The sequence below is a fragment of the Eublepharis macularius genome, chromosome 11 (assembly GCF_028583425.1).
Source record: "Eublepharis macularius isolate TG4126 chromosome 11, MPM_Emac_v1.0, whole genome shotgun sequence".
Taxonomy (NCBI): domain Eukaryota; kingdom Metazoa; phylum Chordata; class Lepidosauria; order Squamata; family Eublepharidae; genus Eublepharis; species Eublepharis macularius.
This window is the reverse complement of record NC_072800.1, coordinates 81,294,216-81,311,413: the sequence shown is the minus strand read 5'-3', so window position 1 is coordinate 81,311,413 and position 17,198 is coordinate 81,294,216. Positions and strand designations below refer to the sequence as shown.

Below are 17,198 nucleotides of genomic sequence, written 5' to 3'. Positions count from 1 at the left end.
TTAGGGGGAAAAAAGCATTCTAATTTGCAAGCCTCTTTGGCCATGTACATATTTAGAATCTGCATAGAACTGCTTCTTGGCTAACCATGCTATCAAGATACGCACAGAATTTTCAATGAAGCTGAAATGATTCAAGTACCACAAGATTGCATTTTATGGTAGACCTCGGCTCAGTTTGCAGGTCAAATCCCATTAAGCAATATTTTGCTCTGTATGAAATCAATCCACGCACTTACTGTCAGGTTTACAAGCAGATATTTTGTTTAAGTACCTCGTAGATATGGTAGAGGTTTGACCCTTCATCTGGCCAATAGTGGTAGCACTGTTTGACTCCGTTTTCAGCAATGGGTGTCAGCATGACAATAACGACACAGCCGTTTTCCCAGACCATCTGCAGACAAAGAAAGACACCGTGGCCACACTGTGACTGCCTAATTACTGCATGACATGTATAATTACTGCACTCAGACACACAATCGAAATTTATTCCATTCACAGGAAATGTATTTCATTTTCATTAGACATTTTTCTCTGCAGCTGCTTCCAAAGCTCTGAATAAACTGACATCATATTTTGCATGTTTACATGAAATATTAAAGAAGTTCCAAAGAATACATTCAAATACTGTTTCAATAGTGTCTATGCTTTTCTTTAGAATTATCTTAGGCCCTTTTCCCATTTTCATGCTCCCAATTTACAGAGGAAACAATGGATAACACTTTTTAAAAATCTGCTGCATCATTTTTGGTATGCAACCCCAATATGGATGTGTGTAATTAACAAGATAGCAATAAAATCTGTCATGCTAAATCAAATAGAAGTGCTGCTTGCATTCTTAGCTTCCTTTCTTCTAGATCCTTATTTTAAAAGGAAAGCAGTTGAGTCGTCCTATTAACAGAATTGCCATACGTTCATACTGAAACAAAACAAACAAAAATGCCCAGGAGCCTCATGGGGATATTTTAACTTTTAAATAACACCTCTCCAATCTGTACCATTCTAGCAGGTCAGTAAGTCTATTTATGAGCAAATTTAATCTACCAGTTTCAGATTACAATGGATATATACTTTCAGAACAGTAAAATACACATCTGATATAAAAATAATATAGCCAACTATCTAGACTATGTCCAAAATATACTGACATCATGAACATATAAAAACAGAACAATTTTAACAACGCTATGTTTAATAATTTAGCATGGTCCCAGAGCAAGCGAACAAAAATCGAAGGCACCTCCAACTGAAGGTCTGTTGGATGTTATTCACAGAAGCCGCAAAATAAGCTAGGATGGCATATCTGTGCTGCAAGCACAGCCTGCTGTGGAACAAAAACCCTCTTCTGAATTAATATGGAGCACATAATCACTAAAAGTCTTTATTATTATCGTGTACATTGATGCTATATTTGAATGCAACTTTCATTGTCTTTTTATTAGCATATAAAATTACCCCATGAAAAGGAAACCGATCTTTCTGCAAATGGGTTACTTTATTTTACAAAAATATTTATAAGCAAATGCATTGAGATGTAAATAGAGTAAACAAGGGGCATTTGGAGAAGCAGCACAGAGATGTTGCACTCAATTACAGGCTTCCCTCTTTGTGGTACATGGAGGTTTTTTGGTCCTAATTTCATTTGCTTTATGTATAAGAAAATGAATCCTCTGTTTTAAAAAAAACATACTAACATTTAATTGTATTTACACAAAGAAAAAAGGCACACATATTGTAATGACAGATTAATTTCACATTCTTTGTTGTCTTGAGATTTTCCTACTTTTAGGAGGGGAGAAGGAAAGACTCAACTTTATTTCTTGTTGTCCCCGAAAAGGCCTTCTATGACTACTCTTTGCTCCCAAATGACTTTTTTTAAATAAAAATCAATTTTCCCTTCAGAGACTTGTCTTAGTGATCCCACTCCCGAAAAAAAACTATATTAAAAGACACTACCAGTGCATTAATTCACACACTTCACAGTTTTAAACTATGTATCTCACTTAAGGTATCTGCGCTTCGCAAACCCCTCTAACGAATTGTCCCTGGTAGTTGGTGCCTCTATCATCTAGCAGTTTAATGTGCCTTTAGAAGGTACAGAAGCTCAATGAAGCCATTACAAAAATGAGGAGAAACACGGTTTTTATGAGTGTAATAAAAACACAATGATCTAGGTCATAAACTAATCATTGAGCAGTTGCTTGTGCCACCCAAGTGTAACATTATAAAAGCCCATTCGTTTAGAGGGAGGAAAAGGAACCCCTTACAGTCTGGCAAGCCCCATTCATTGGCTTCAAAAACATTTCATTACAGCGAAGCCATCTCAAATCTTTGAAAATTATCTTTAAACATAAATTCAAATGAAAGTTAATTTAAACAAACAATTTTAAAGTTACTCTAGGGTACCATTTTTCCCAAGTCGTTTTATGAATTACAGGCCATTCAGACTAGCAAGACAACTGAATTCCAGCAGTGGAATTCTAGGATATTATAGTCATATTTAACACTGGTATCAACAATGTTTTTCCATTTTGTCAAGAGAATTATTCCCCACTCATGCTGCTCTTTCCTTTGTGCACCATAAGGCTCTCTCTGGCTTGATACAAAATGATACCGCTCCATCATTTATTAACGGCACAGATTTTATTTATTAATTAAATTTATCTGTCACTCCATAGCAGCACTCTGAGTGATTTCACAGAGCAGACGGTATGAGGCCTCTTTCTCCTCCCTACCCCCCACTTTCTGCTACCTCAAAGTACCTGCTTCATATTGGTTCATTGTAACGTCGGTCTCTCTAATGCCTTCATTTTCTACAGGAGGGTACCCTCATCGCAACAGGGCACCAACTGGACTTTTCCCAGTCAGGCATACTAGCCGTTGCAAATTAAGAAAAGATGGCAGCAACTGGATACCATATTCTACTCAGATACTACATTCAACTCCTTTTGCTTCCTTCTCCCACCTCTAGCTCCTGCCGTGCTATTCCCTACAGCTAGAAAAACTTTCCCCTCTCTAGTTATCAAGCCACCTCAATCTGCTATTTTTTTAGAGTGAGTCCAAAAATGCTGGCTAGCCCAATTTGCTACACAAATGTACTACTTTGAGAAGGATAACTTATTAGAAAATACACTAAGGTCTTCTTGTGCACAAAGCAAACATCTTATGGAGAACTCAGATGAGGGGAGAATCTCTCAAACAATTTCTTAACACATTATCCAATCACACTTTGCATTTTAAAGGGGGTCAGTTCATAAATTCTCTCACCAAGTCCGCTCTGAAGTGATGTAGTTCAGGTGACCTCAGAGTAGACTTGATATGAGAATTTATTAAATGACTCTAAATTTAAAAGGTCATCAGATAATCTACAAATGCTGTCTGTGGTGTTGGCTCATATACAAACACAAGTCATCACTTAATTTTTCAATGCGTTTGTGAGCCAGTATCATAGACAGAACTCGAAGACTGCTTCATCAGAAGGGGGACTCCAGGGGTCTGAGGAAGGTCACCAAGGCTATTTCTCTCAGAGATTTCTACGTGTAAACTCACAAGGACCATGAGGCCTCCACACACACACACACCCCTTCTGTGTTTTCTTTCTCACATCCTCAGTAGAAATGTAAACTTTTTGGAAACATTGAAGCCATGGGGGAAAGCCCCACTGAAAATTTTTTGAAAAACCTTTAATATACGCAATGCTTATTTTCCTGTGAAGCCTAAACATGTCATTGCTTTATCATAAAATGCATAATGTGAAACAGTTTGCATAAAAATTTTTACTATTTGGTATATACATGGAATATGAAAGTATAAATGCCTTAGTTTTCTACAAGCAAAATTGCCAATATTTCCAATACTTGCGAGAGACAGAGAAAGAGCTGTAGAACTGCTGCACACCAACTCTAGAGGCAGCAGGAGACATAACATCCTACATAGTCCTTTTCACTGGAAAAGAGATCATATAGGGAGGTATGACTGAAGATATACATCTCCTTCCAAAGCTATTTAAAGCCTTCAGTAGGTTCCAAAAGCCAAGAAACACCACTCCACATTATCAGTTCCCTGTCTTAGGTTTGTCTAATTGGGCCTCATCTATATTCTTCCTCCACAGTACACTGACCAGGGCACTGAATTTGGAATTCCACTGCATATTTTGTAAACTTTCCAAGGATTCCTCTGTGCTTCCAGTAATGCCTGCTTTGCCTAAGTCCTTTGTCCATTTCTGCAGTAACGTCTTTTCTGAAGCACTTGAGCTGCACCTGCTCTGTCACTCAAGTGTCACCTGATGCTCCTCATTAGTTAGTTCTTTGTCATCCATTTATTATACAATTCAAATTCATAAATTATATATTCATATATATTATTGGGAAGAATGGTTTGCTAACCGTAACTGGTGTTTTCCAAGGGGTCATCTATTTAGTCACGTGGTTGTTGTGGATTTTCCAGGCTGTATTTAGTCACATGATTGGGAGCTCAAACGTGCATGGAACCTTGACTGGAACTATTAGAGCTGAAGATTTTTTGACACTTCAGTCCAGCCAGACAACAAAGGTACATTACACCTGCTAGAGTGGATGGAGCAGGCCTCTTGCTCAGTTTTTTCCACAAAAATGCAGCAAGCAGAAAAGTTCACCTCTTGCAGGAAACGAGGGCAGGACATACACAATAGAGGTGATCACCGGAACACCATGTGTATGCAACCTCCTCTTCTTCATAGGCTCTATGCATCAATCAGTTAGGAGAATATTATCAAACTACTCTTATCTGGAGGTCGGAACACAAAGTCATGCACAGATCAAAATAAAGACTGCACTCCCAAATGGAGCATCTCTTCTGGCCCTCACGTCCACTGCATAATTGTTTTTAAACACAGTACTCTGTAGCTGCTTTGCAAAGATTCAGCAATAAGATGTCTCTGGGGAAGTCACCATGGGCATGCTAGAGTGCACTCTATCTGCGGAAAGGGATGTTTGGCGAGTTTGTAACACAGCTGTATGAGAGCAACAACTCGGTAACTACAACGTTGCATAGGAAGTTTAGAACCCTTCCCAGAATCCTCCTATCTTTATTTATAGCCCACCTTTCTCACTGAGACTTGTGGTGTGGACTATGGAATGTAAAACAGTGCAATCAGGCAGCAGAAACCAACCAATGAAGAGCGCACTAGGACTAGGATTAGTTAATTAAAACAATGTGAGCAACAAACTATCTGCTATATACAGGCTGAAGGAGAACACTTTGTAATGAAAATGCCTTCTTTCCCTTGCAAAAATTTCTCATTTTTTTGTAGGTGACATTTGTTTTAATACTAAACAATGCCTCAGAATTGAAGGGAAGGTCTTGTGTTCTGCTGCTAGTTATTCAGATCAAACTGTATGTGATGCAAGAGTGTGATGTTGAGTTTCAAATACAGCAGCCAACTGTGTTTTCAGTTTCCAATGTCTTGAGATCCAGTGGATACTAATGGGTCTGAGTACAGGATGCATCCCGATTTTGACAATACAATGATCTCTATGAGTGGGCTCTGGAGTAGTTGGATGGGTCGTGGTCCCAACTTCTCTCTCTTGGAGCTGGCATTCAATCCCTGTTCAGAGTCCCGATTCGGTTTCGTTTTCCCAGCCATGTCGGACGCTCCTCTCTGCAGGTCCGGGAGGAAACGTCCAAGCAGCCTGACCGGGCGGTTGACCTGCGAGGGTTAATCCCCAGGACTCCCAGTGAGGGGGTCAGGGTTCAGAGCGCGGCGGGAAGAACCCCCTGAAAGCAATGCAGGGGGTAAATTGCCCATTTGCTCCAACGGAGGCCGGCAGACTTGCGCAGCACATTGCATGCCGCTGGGCCATGGAGAACGGCAATAAGCAGATTTAAGGTGAAAACCTGTAAGTAAGCGAATCCCTTCTGATTTCTAAGCGTATGCGAAGGATTGGTGGGAGTTGAAGCTAAGAAGGCTCGGATTTCTTCCCCTTCACGGAGTTTTGGAACTTAGCTGGCGCCCCCCCCTAAGATGGCGATGAAAAAGCAGAGCCCTGCGATGAGTAAATCGGTGATGGCGATGTTACAGGGGAAGGGGGAAATCCTGGAAGAGATGGTCAGACGAGCGGTCTTTGAAGCTATGCAGCCCTTTGCAGCGAAGTTAAATGAAATGGGGCAAAAGATTGATTCAGTGGAAAGCGAAGTGAAAACCATTAAAGAAACAGTGTCTGGAGCAAAGCAGTCTGCACGCGAAAACGTAGTACTCATTAAAGCAACAAGTAAAGAAGTAAAGCTCTTGGAGAATCAAATAATAGGATTACAAGTGGACCGTGCCGAAACGGTACTGCGTCTTCAGAATGTAAAAGAGGAGCAAAGTGAAAATTTAAAGGATTTGGTGTCGGAACTTTTGGCGTCATTCGCAAAGGCAACTAAAGAAGAGTTAAAAAGCAATATTCTGGAAGTCCGTCGGACATCTTCAAAATATGCAATGAAGCGTCAGCTGCCTCGCGAGATTATTATTGACTTTTCATCTAAGAAGACTCGGGACACCATCTTATATAATTCGTATAATGTGGACTTGGACTATCTGGGCAATAAGGTTAAGATATTGAAGGATGTTCCATTTTTGGCTCGTAAAAGAAGATTTAAATATAAAAGACTTGCGGCTTTCCTGAGGAAATGTGAAGTAAAATATAAATGGTTGTTTCCGGAAGGCATCTGGTTCAGATACAAGGATCAAACCTACAAGATAACATCGGAAGTACAGCTGAGGGACTTTTTGTTTAACCATCAGGAGTTTCAGCAAGAAGAAAGTCCAAAGTCTGAAGGAGAGAGTGGGGGGGAGGAGGGAACGAGCGCAGCCTTTGTAGCTGCGCAGAGAGAACTAAGACTGAGACGTGGGGGGGGGGGGGAGACCTGATCCTGAATGTAGTCTGTATTTTATAAGATCTACCAATCTGACAGCATATTAGAAAGTTAACTTTAAAGAAAAATTGCAGTATGAAGGGAATACAAGACATGTAGATGTAGTGTGTGTTTTCTGTTTATATGTTGCTCTTCCCTTTTCCCCAGTCCCCTTTTTTCCTTTATATTTTTGTAGTTTTTGTAGTTCTCTATGTTAGAAATTAAAATATATATATATATATATATATATATATATATATATATATATATATATATAAAATCCATGTTCAGAGTCCCAATATACAAGAAACAGACCATATTTTCAAGCAAGTAAGAATTACACGAGAAGTTAGAAAACAGGCCCCTCACTGATAAGCATATTGCCTGTAACAACCAGATTCTGGAGAAAAATCTCAGAAATGAAAGGCGCAGTGATATCAGTCTTGGCCATGATCCTGAAAGGGGAATCGCCAGGATGAGCATCAATTCAAAACACTGTACTGGGCTGACGGTTCAAGATACATGAATGTCCAGAGACATATCTTCAGTTAAACCCTCTAATACTGCACTCATAATTCTGTATCTCAATAAGCTGAAGTATGCATTCTGGGATTTGATCAGAAATTTCTAACCTCAATTGCAATGCGAAAACATTGAGGAAAACTGGGTTGGGTTTCTGTCACGGTAGATGGGGGCGGAGCAAACAGTCGTCCCATTAGATTCACTGGTATCAATGAGTTCAGTTGTGATGACTTAAATTTATCTTTGGCTTTCTTTTTTCTTCTTAAAATCCAAAGATGATTCTCCTGGCAGAAGAAGTTCCTTAGACATTTTAGTAATAACATCTGCTTTTGCTACATGGACAAATGGTGAGTATCAAAAGTTGGCTACTCCAGTTCAATAAGGTCTCATGATGTCAGGATCAAGACCATGTTCATTTCAATAGTCAAGAAGGGGCTGATGGAACTAAGTCAACCAGTGTCTAGGATGACTGAAAACGGAGAGCCTGGGAGAGTCTGGAAGAAGGAGCCCATTTCCAAAGTCAGGTTCATTGTCTAGAGGATGGATCTATCCTGATGGGGTTTGCTTAGTACATTTTTTACTATGTTGGCAAGTCTCAACAGGTTTTCCTCTTCTAAACATAGTAGGAAGAAATCATGATGCCCACGGTGGTTAATTCCCCACCCACACAAAATGAACAACATTTAAAAGTTGTCTGCAGCTCCACAAGGATGCAGAATACCAAAATGAAAGGATCTGAGAAGAATCGAAAATACCCCTTTTGTGCAGGAGAAAATACAATCAGTTTAATTGTTAGCTTTGGGACAGAAAGTTCCTCACAAAGCATCTGCTGCAACAGCTGACAGACAACTGGGTGGCACTGCTTCACCCACTCTGGGCATGTTCAGGGGAACTCTGCTGTCCAGATAGGCCGAGCCAGCACCAAAGAACCAACTGAAGTTCTGCACATTGTAGAAGCATCATGGAAGGCACAGAGACCAGAATTTATTATTCTCCTCCACGTTTTCCTGTACATATCAGTTCTACATGCACACACACACACACACATATAATCCCTAATAAAATTCTGCAGTTAATAAATGAGTAACATCAGAATTAGCCTTTAAAATAATCAGTTTACAAACAATTCACGCTGACAACTGGACCCACTGTTATGATGTTCCTAATACTGGTATTAGTAACTAAGCAAATCATCATCATCATCATCATCATCATCATGAGACCATCCTCTCCCCATCCTGTGACTGACCCAAAGTCACTCAGCTGGCTTCAAGTGGAGGACTGGGGAATCAAACCTGATTCTCCAGTTTCGAGTCTACCGCTCTTAACCACTACACCAAACTGGCTCTCAGCTTAAGGTACAGCTTAAGTAAAACGTTCTTTCTAGTAGGCTTCTAAGCCTTGATTCAGCTGTATTTAGCCAATGCAATAAATTAAACATGTTGGTGATCTCACTAAAGCATGCCTTGGATTAAAACTTACCAGGACTGAGCCCAAAGGCTTTAACCTACTTATAGCATGTGATGTGTCTTCTAAATATTTGTCTGTAGTATATGTTTTTTATTTTGCAACTGGTACTAAGCAGCATGTATAGGTGATCTGAGGGGATGCAAAAGGGTAAACAGATCTGGACCTGCTGCTCACAAACAAGATCAAGAGTGGAAATCAGCAATCAAATGGGTCATTATCTGGCCTTTACTCAAAGCTGTGTTCATAACCCTAGACTTGATCCCTCAATTTCTGCACAACCATGCGTGGTTGGCCTATGGGACCCATCCTGCTAAAGGGCTAGAGGAGCTAACAGGGCCTCGAGATTATTACATTGAATTACTAACAGAAGAAGAAAAATGCACTGCTCGTGGTGAAGCAGGCCATGAATTCAGGCATAACTCGGTTATTTAGTGCATCCCTCCATCTAATATTTGGAGAAATTCTGTCTGACTGAAACCATCCTCTCCCCCTGTTCTGCAACTCAGTAGATATTTCTTTTCCTGACAGACAGAAAAAAATATGGTCTCAATCTATTATCACCATGAAGAAAGGAGGAGGATAAACACATGATTTATTCATTCATTCATTTATGAACGAACAGTACAATGTACAATCTTTCAAAGCAGCTACACGAAACCCACCCTCTCACCTATTTTGAAGCAGGATTTTGATTTTGGAATAATGGCCTCATGAACTAGCATTTGTTTTGTTCATCCTACTTTAGTTAGCACAGGCAACTAAAGTAGGAAGATCATCTGGTTTTCCAGGCTAAACAGATCATCTGGTTTTCCAGGCTAAATGTGACAACAAGCTCACATTTTATATCAGTGCTCATAACTATAAGATAACAACCTGCAAGTAGAAATCTAGTTGGTCTTTACAGTGCTACTGAGCCCGGATTGCACCAGTGATGTCATTTCCCACAAGCTGCACACTGTAATACTCTCTGATGTCATCTTTGTGGTAATGTCCACAGATTGTGGCTTATTATTTAGGGTAACGACTGGACTTCATTGCATGGCCCGTACTGGAAGGTGGCTTTATGCTGACCTCATGCTATCAGTCTGAAACTTCATTAACAATACTATATATCCTGAACAGGATTTAAGCCATACTCTTAAAAGCAGAGTCTTTATGCACCTATATAATGTCCTAGTACGCACATGCAGGGCTTTTTTTCAGCTGGAACGCAGTGGAATGGAGTTCCGGAACCGCTTGAAAATGGTCACATGGCTGGTGGCCCCGCCCCCTGATCTCCAGACAGAGGGGAGTTTAGATTGCCCTCTGCGCCGCTATCTAAACTCCCCTCTGTCTGGAGATCAGGGGGCGGGGCCACCAGCCATGTGACCATTTTCTCCGAGGGCAACCCACTGAGTTCCATCACCTCTTTTCCCAGAAAAAAAGCCCTGCACACATGTAACACAACCCTACGTATGTTTACTCAGGAATATGCACCTGTGTTCAAACTCTCTTTTGTAACAAATTTCACAGATATCTCTTGAAGCAAACACAGTAATAAGTTTTGTGACACCTTAAAGATTAGTGTTTGTTGCCCCACTACATACATGTATTTTGGTGCAGAGAAAAATATGTGAAAGTGGCGTCAATAGACAATGGAACGCAAGTGGTATGGACTGAAAGATCTCTAGGCCCAAATACATATAAGATGAGTATGGTGACCATTCATAGCAATATCAAATTAGTAAAGCTGCCTACAACTGCACCCTTTACTGGAAAGTAAGCCCAAATGATATGCAGAAATATTTCCAAACAAGCGTGCTCAGGATTGAGAGCTTTACCTGACAAGGTGAACGAATAGAAATACGACAGAAATAAACTTTGCATTTAAGGTCCCCTTTCTTGTGCATAAAAAGAGATGCAAGTATTCTCTTTTGCATGAGAGAAAGCTTAAATCATATCCATAATATGAACGACTAGCCTAATTAGGAGACACCTATTCTGTACCAGAGGGAAGTCCCAGCAATGTGTAAATGTATCTAGTTTCCAACAGCTCATTATCAGTCAGCTTGCAGCAATGTGCTTGTGTTAGCAAATACTTGCAAAACTAGAACTCACAGTAGTGGTATGCTGATGACATTTTCCCACCTTGTGTACACACATAATCATTGGACAGGTACTATGCTAAGTGCGTACTTTAGCTATAAATGATTGTAGGCATGCATAGACTGGAGAACGCATAAACAGTAAGCCCGTGTCTTGAACAGAATCTCACACAAGGAGGAGTTTTACACAAAGGTATTCATAAACATCAGTGCCAAAAAAGCATGTCTTAAATGGCACCATACTCAAGGCAAGCTTGCTATTCTCTTTAACCTCCTCCTATGTGAAAAGCAGTCAAGTATTTTAACACTTTTCATAAAATCAATGCACAACTGTCTCTCCATATTTGCTGTTAGGGGAGTGGGACTGTGTCTGACGTTAAGCATCTGGACAACTTCTATAGCCAACTGAAATACCCAGGCAGATTGCACTATGTGGAACATGTCTGTGGTAGCCCCCAACTTACAGAATGGCCTGCCTGAAGTGGTCAGGAAAGCTCCCACTCTCCAGCCTTTCTGCAAACCAAATTCAAGAGGTTATAGGGCGGTGTCATAAGAAACAGCTTAAAGAGATGCCTTGGTAAAAGAAAAGGGACTACAGACTATGCTATTATGTACTGTCTGCTGGCATAGACATGCTCTTACTTGGTAGTTTCCACATTGTTAAAGATGTCACGTTAATTAGTTATGCTTTGTTTCAGAAAGGTTTCATCTCAATGTTCAGATTTATGCTTGTTTTCACATTTTCTGCAACCATATCCTATTGTATCTGTTCACTGAATGTTCTAGCTGTTGGTCATATTGTATTCTGCTCAGTGAATGTCATAGCCGTTGATTATATTATGTTGACCAACACTGTGTAATTCACCTTGGGTCTCAGTGAGAAAGCTGGCTTATAAATAAATTAGTTAATGATGGTGATTATGAGAATTATTTATTTGAAAGCAGTCCTACTTCAAAATCTCTTGGCATGAGGAAGGCCAGAGAAAGCACACTGAAGCACGTTCAGATCACAGTCTGTTTAAATTCTCTCCCTGATCATGTACTTTAGTAATCTGCCCCCGGCCCCTACCCCTTCCTTTCCCATCTTATAGAAGAACTCTGCTGTCATTGCTACACACCCCAAGATAAGATACACAATGAATAGGGTTGCCAGCTCCAGACTGGGAAATTCCTGGAGATTTGGGGTGGTGGTGGTGGTACAGCATGGAGAGGTTTGGGGAGGCACCTCAGCAGGGTATAATGCCAGAGTCGGCCCTCCAAAGCAGCCATTTTCTCCAGGATTTCTGGCCTGGAAATAAGTTGTACTCCTGGGAGATCTCCAGCCACCACCTGGAGGCTCAAACAACAAAGGGAGAGACTTGGAAAAGTTGACCACTAGTATGATAGTCTGGGGAACGACAATAAATACCAATCAAAGGTTAAAGTTAATTTTAAATTTTTAAATTTTCAAATAGTGCAAAGTGCAAAAGTGCAAGTGCATAATAAATACATTAAATAAACAGTACAAACAGGCAATACAAGAATATATACACGGTCTGTCAGTCTATAGATAACCATTCAGTATTCAACAGTAAAAGTTCCAACTGGTGAGAGAGGAGTTCGCAGATGTGAAAGAGATGAGTATATGCCTCCTGCGTGTTGTAAATAGATGACCATCAGTCCAAAAAATGTGCTTATATACCTCACTTCTGGACAGATTAGTGCCGACTCAGAGCAGTGAACAAAGTCCGGATTGTTATTATCCCCACAATACAGCTGGGGAACTGCTGCTCAGAGGAGCGGGCAGCTTACCCAAGGTTACCTGCTGAGGTCACAGCAGCAGTGGGATTCGAACCAGCAAAGCGCAATAAACCATATGCTCAGGACAATCATCTAACAACCTTCCTCTGAAATTCCAAGAGCTGTACTAAGCTTTGTGAAGAAGATTTCAGGGGAAGGTGAAAACACACAATCCAGTACTTGTCCGTTTCAAACTGACTGTGATTGTAATTGTACTGTCACAAATACTGACTCTTGCATAGAATTCATAATTGCACAACTATTCTGGAGGAATCTCCTTTTTTTTAAAAAAAAAAGATCTAATCACTGGTAGGATTGTGGAACTTAAGAAAAGTACACTGGCATATTTTGCTAAGAACACAGCATGTAGACACAGTGCAGGTACTGCGCGCTATTTCTCAGAGCTGAGACCAGTCTCTTCCGATAGCATCCAAACATGTTGGCACGTGTAGCTTTTCGGCATTTCTCTTTGTTCCTGCAGCTCCACCGGACTCCCAGAAAGATAATTCATGGGGTTGTGAAATCCACACAGAGTAATAACTGTGTGAGGGAGCTGCAGTGAGGAGGGGAGAAGGGGGAAAATGGCCACCTCCTCTCTTTTCTATCAGCAGAGAAGCGCTTCCAGAAGACACAGGAGGAGCAATTTTCTGCCTTCCCTCTTCTCCATGCAGTGACCCAACCTGCACACCCATTCCTCTGTGTTCCACGACCCTAGGGATGATCGTTCTAGGGAGTGGAAGAGACTGCAGGAACAGAGAGGGATGCGGGAAAAAACAGTGTACTAGGAATACATGGTTGGATACAGGCCGATATTCTATAGGATTAAAACCGAATGCAAAATTTCCTCATCTGCAAGGTCTACTTTATAAAAATTGCTAAAAGATAAAAGCAGGTTGCCCAATTTGAATAACTTATTACAATTGTCTTATTCAAATCTGGTTGTTGCCAAATGTGACATTTTAGTGATTTTAAGACACAGGGAAACAAGACTGAAAACAAAGCCAATGTCAATTTAGCTGCAGGGGAAAGAACAGACCACTTAATAGTTTTGATCATATTAGCCTCCAATTTGCCAGAATTTTCTGAAGGGAAAACATTTCTTTATCATGACCTCTCGGTTCATTACATGTTCTTTGCTAGACTAAATAAACAAAACCACGAGCAACTGCGTGGTTTACTGGGGGTGGAGAATGATATGGCCAATCAGAGGTGTGCTGTTGCTCTTGTGGAGCTTGGAAGTGCTGCCAAGCCTCTTACCTAATGCTAAAAGGGAGGTCTTCCATAGGATAAAAGTGCCAAACTGTGTTCTATGATCTTTCTAGTGAAGAACATCTTCTACGGGTCTTGGTGATGCTCAAAGGTTTGTGTGCTTGATGCTGTTTCCAGCAATGCTGTCCCATATTGGATGCACTTGGCCTTTTGTGGCATTTTTTCACACTTATATTCAACCACATTTGTAGGTTTACACACAAACTTAACACTGCATCCACGCACAAACTTTGATCTTACATATATACAGGTACAACCCCTTATTTCCTTTCACATTTACATAACTCTGGTACAGAAGAGAGAAAGAGATGCAAATAATAAAGTCTTTTACCTGCCAGAAGTCTGTGACTGTAGAAGGCAGGGGGCCTTGAGCAGCGACGTATGCTGGGTTCCGAGGGTCATGGTCCATCTGAAAAAGGGAAAAAAAAAATAAAGCTAGCATTCAAAGAAAGCCAGGCTAGAAGTTTGCTACAAGGCAGGGGAAAACAACATTTTCACATTGTCTTAGCTACCTATACCAAGGCATTGCCTTTATCTCCTGAAGTACTCAAGTATTTTCTTTCCCTAGAATAACAATTCCTTTCCCCACCAAAATAGGGCTAGTAGTCTAATACTAAGACATCTGACAAGCCATGATCTATGTTCCGAATATGTAATGTGAGATCATTTAAGGAGCATTTGTTAACAAAAAGCATTTAGTCAGAGATTCTAGTCTCATAGCAACCTACAAGCCACTTCAAACATTTTTTTTCTCAATACAGGGCATTAGGAATGCTGGGCACATTTAAGTATCTCTTCCATTTCCACCACAGCACTCAACAGCACATGCATCTAAAAACAAGCCAAAGCTGGAGAACAAACTCAATTCTGGCCTTTTCTGGTCAGTTCATTTGTTTAAAATGCAGGCTTCTAACCCTCCATAGAGGAAGTTCAGTTTAAAGACCTTAATTATTACATCTATTTCAAAGAGTGACTGAGCAGAAAAAAAAGAATCCTCAGAAACAAAACCATGAAGAGTAAATAGGATTAAGTGGTTACAATGAGTGTTTTCAAACTGATGGGTGGGTTCTCTGGTCCTAAATCTTTGGCCTCATTCTCGTGATAAGGATGAGATCTGCTGATGGGAATTTAAAAAACAAAAGCTACCACAGAACTCCTATTGATCACAACCCACAGCTTACTCAGAATTTTAAAAGAAAAACAAAGAGAACAAGGCCAACCTCCTGCATGAACACATCTAAATTATTTCAACAAGTACTCCTGACTAGCTGAATTCTCCCCCCCCCCTCCAAGTCACACAAAAACCTGCACCCTGGTGTTACCAAAATGCTGAGCCATAGTAACTGCCTGCATAATTAGCAACACCTCAATACAGAGTGGTTAGAACCATACAAGTCCATTCCAAGAGCCAATCAACATGAGAAATTTGACTTGATTAATTTATTTATTTTAACTGGAATGGAGCCACTGGGATTGCCCATGGGACAAACGTCAACCCAAGGAGGAAGGCTGACAGAGATTTTGATTGACAAATTGCATGAGGTGGGGAGAAAGGATTTAAACTTCCTTCCTCCAGTGCTATGGCAAGCAAACCAGCAGGCTCCTTCCATGTCTTCTGCAGTTAAGGGGGGACGAGATCAGGGAACACAAGCATCTCTCTTATAAAGTCTACCTCAGCCTTCACTCAAAGTTGTGTGACTCACTACTGTCAAAAACTTTTTACTGTTATTATTTATATAGCAACATCAATGTGCTATACAAGATTACAAGTCCCTGCGCTAGAAGCATATACTCTAAAAGTTTACCATCTCTTTATATATAAGAGCATCGATACAATGCTTCACCCTAGAGCTCATTTTGGCATGCTGGAGATTGTGGTCTGGAAACTTCTCTGCACTCATTACACTGCCCAGGATGCAAAGAGCCATTTTATGTCTCGAGCATGCTCAGTGGGATTCTATTACTTTGAACACTGAATCCGCATACCGCACCACAAACTTCTTTTGAAAATCTTCTCAGTCTAATTTGTTGTGCAACGTACATGCATGTCCACAGTGTGTGTGTGGTGCTGTTGCTGGAAAAAGCAAGTCTGCTACTCATTTGAATGGGTAGTTCCCTTGATTTAAGGAATGGGGAGGGGGGAACCAATCATGAAGCAGCTTCAGTAATTGATTATTTCAGAGAAGAGTGCAATTACATGCTGTGGCTTCCTACAGGCAATCATTTAATCATGTTTCAACTTCAATTTTAGCATATACATTTTGGGATAATCCTATTCCTTATATGCCCCTATTTGACTTCCTCCTAACCCATCTACCATCACCTCCCTGCCCAACACATGCTTCCTTAAGTAGATGGAAGTGATCGATGCAGAGGCAAAAAGTGGAAGTATACAGCCCCGGCTGAAGGGTGTGTGGGCCACGGAGAAGGCTTAGCTGGCATTGGAAGGTCAGGCTGGACATACTGTAGGGCTAATTATTTGTTTAGGAAAGTTCTATGTCATCTCATCTGAGTCCTACTTGATCAGCTTACAATTAAAATAAGTTAACCATTCATAAACAATCCATTAAAAATATAAAAAACATTATTTACAGTTTAGATACAACAGTTCATCATATGGAAAACTGCTCTTACAGTTGATCACTTCATGCCGCAAGCAATGGATTGGAGGTAAATAATTCTTACATCAAGGAAATTAGCTTGATAAGATTGTGTTCTACTGAAACATTTACTGTATGTATCATCTTACTTTAACTGCAGGGTCTTTGTAATCAACTCTGTGTATTGGTCATGGTGTATAATGCCTTAGACAGTTTTCAGTTTGCATTGTTTCCTAATTTCTGTAATCCTAGTTCTAATGCATTATTTAGTGAATGTCTCATGTTGTCATTTTTTAAAATATATTTTGTAATCTGCCTTGAGTCTCCGTGAGAAAGGTGTGTTGTAAATGAAGTAAATAATACACAAGCTGGTCTGCCCAAACCATTCCCCTCATGGCAAAGTGTTGGACTATGTAGATTTTTGTGTCTTCCTATGAATCTACATGTCACTGTTGCTTTACAAATATCCTAGATAAATGCTAATGCTTCCGAAGTATTAACCAAAATGAAAGAGCCAAACTTCTTATTAAAAAAAAAACATTCAAGCTGTGTGTGGACAATAAAAGAGGACAGGCAAAGCAGAATCAGCGATGAGCTAACTGGC

At 40.3% G+C, this 17,198-nt stretch overlaps 1 protein-coding gene across 1 annotated transcript in view; it reads right to left on the bottom strand.

Annotated features, from left to right (window-relative positions):
• PTPRN2 (protein tyrosine phosphatase receptor type N2) overlaps positions 1–17,198 on the bottom strand; it is an 816,843-nt gene that overhangs the window by 31,378 nt on the left and 768,267 nt on the right. The window contains exons 17-18 of the mRNA XM_054990963.1: positions 14,326–14,403; positions 272–391 (exon numbers count right to left, since the gene is read on the bottom strand). Of these exons, the coding sequence (XP_054846938.1) occupies positions 272–391; positions 14,326–14,403 (198 nt within the window). The remainder of the gene's footprint in view (positions 1–271; positions 392–14,325; positions 14,404–17,198) is intronic.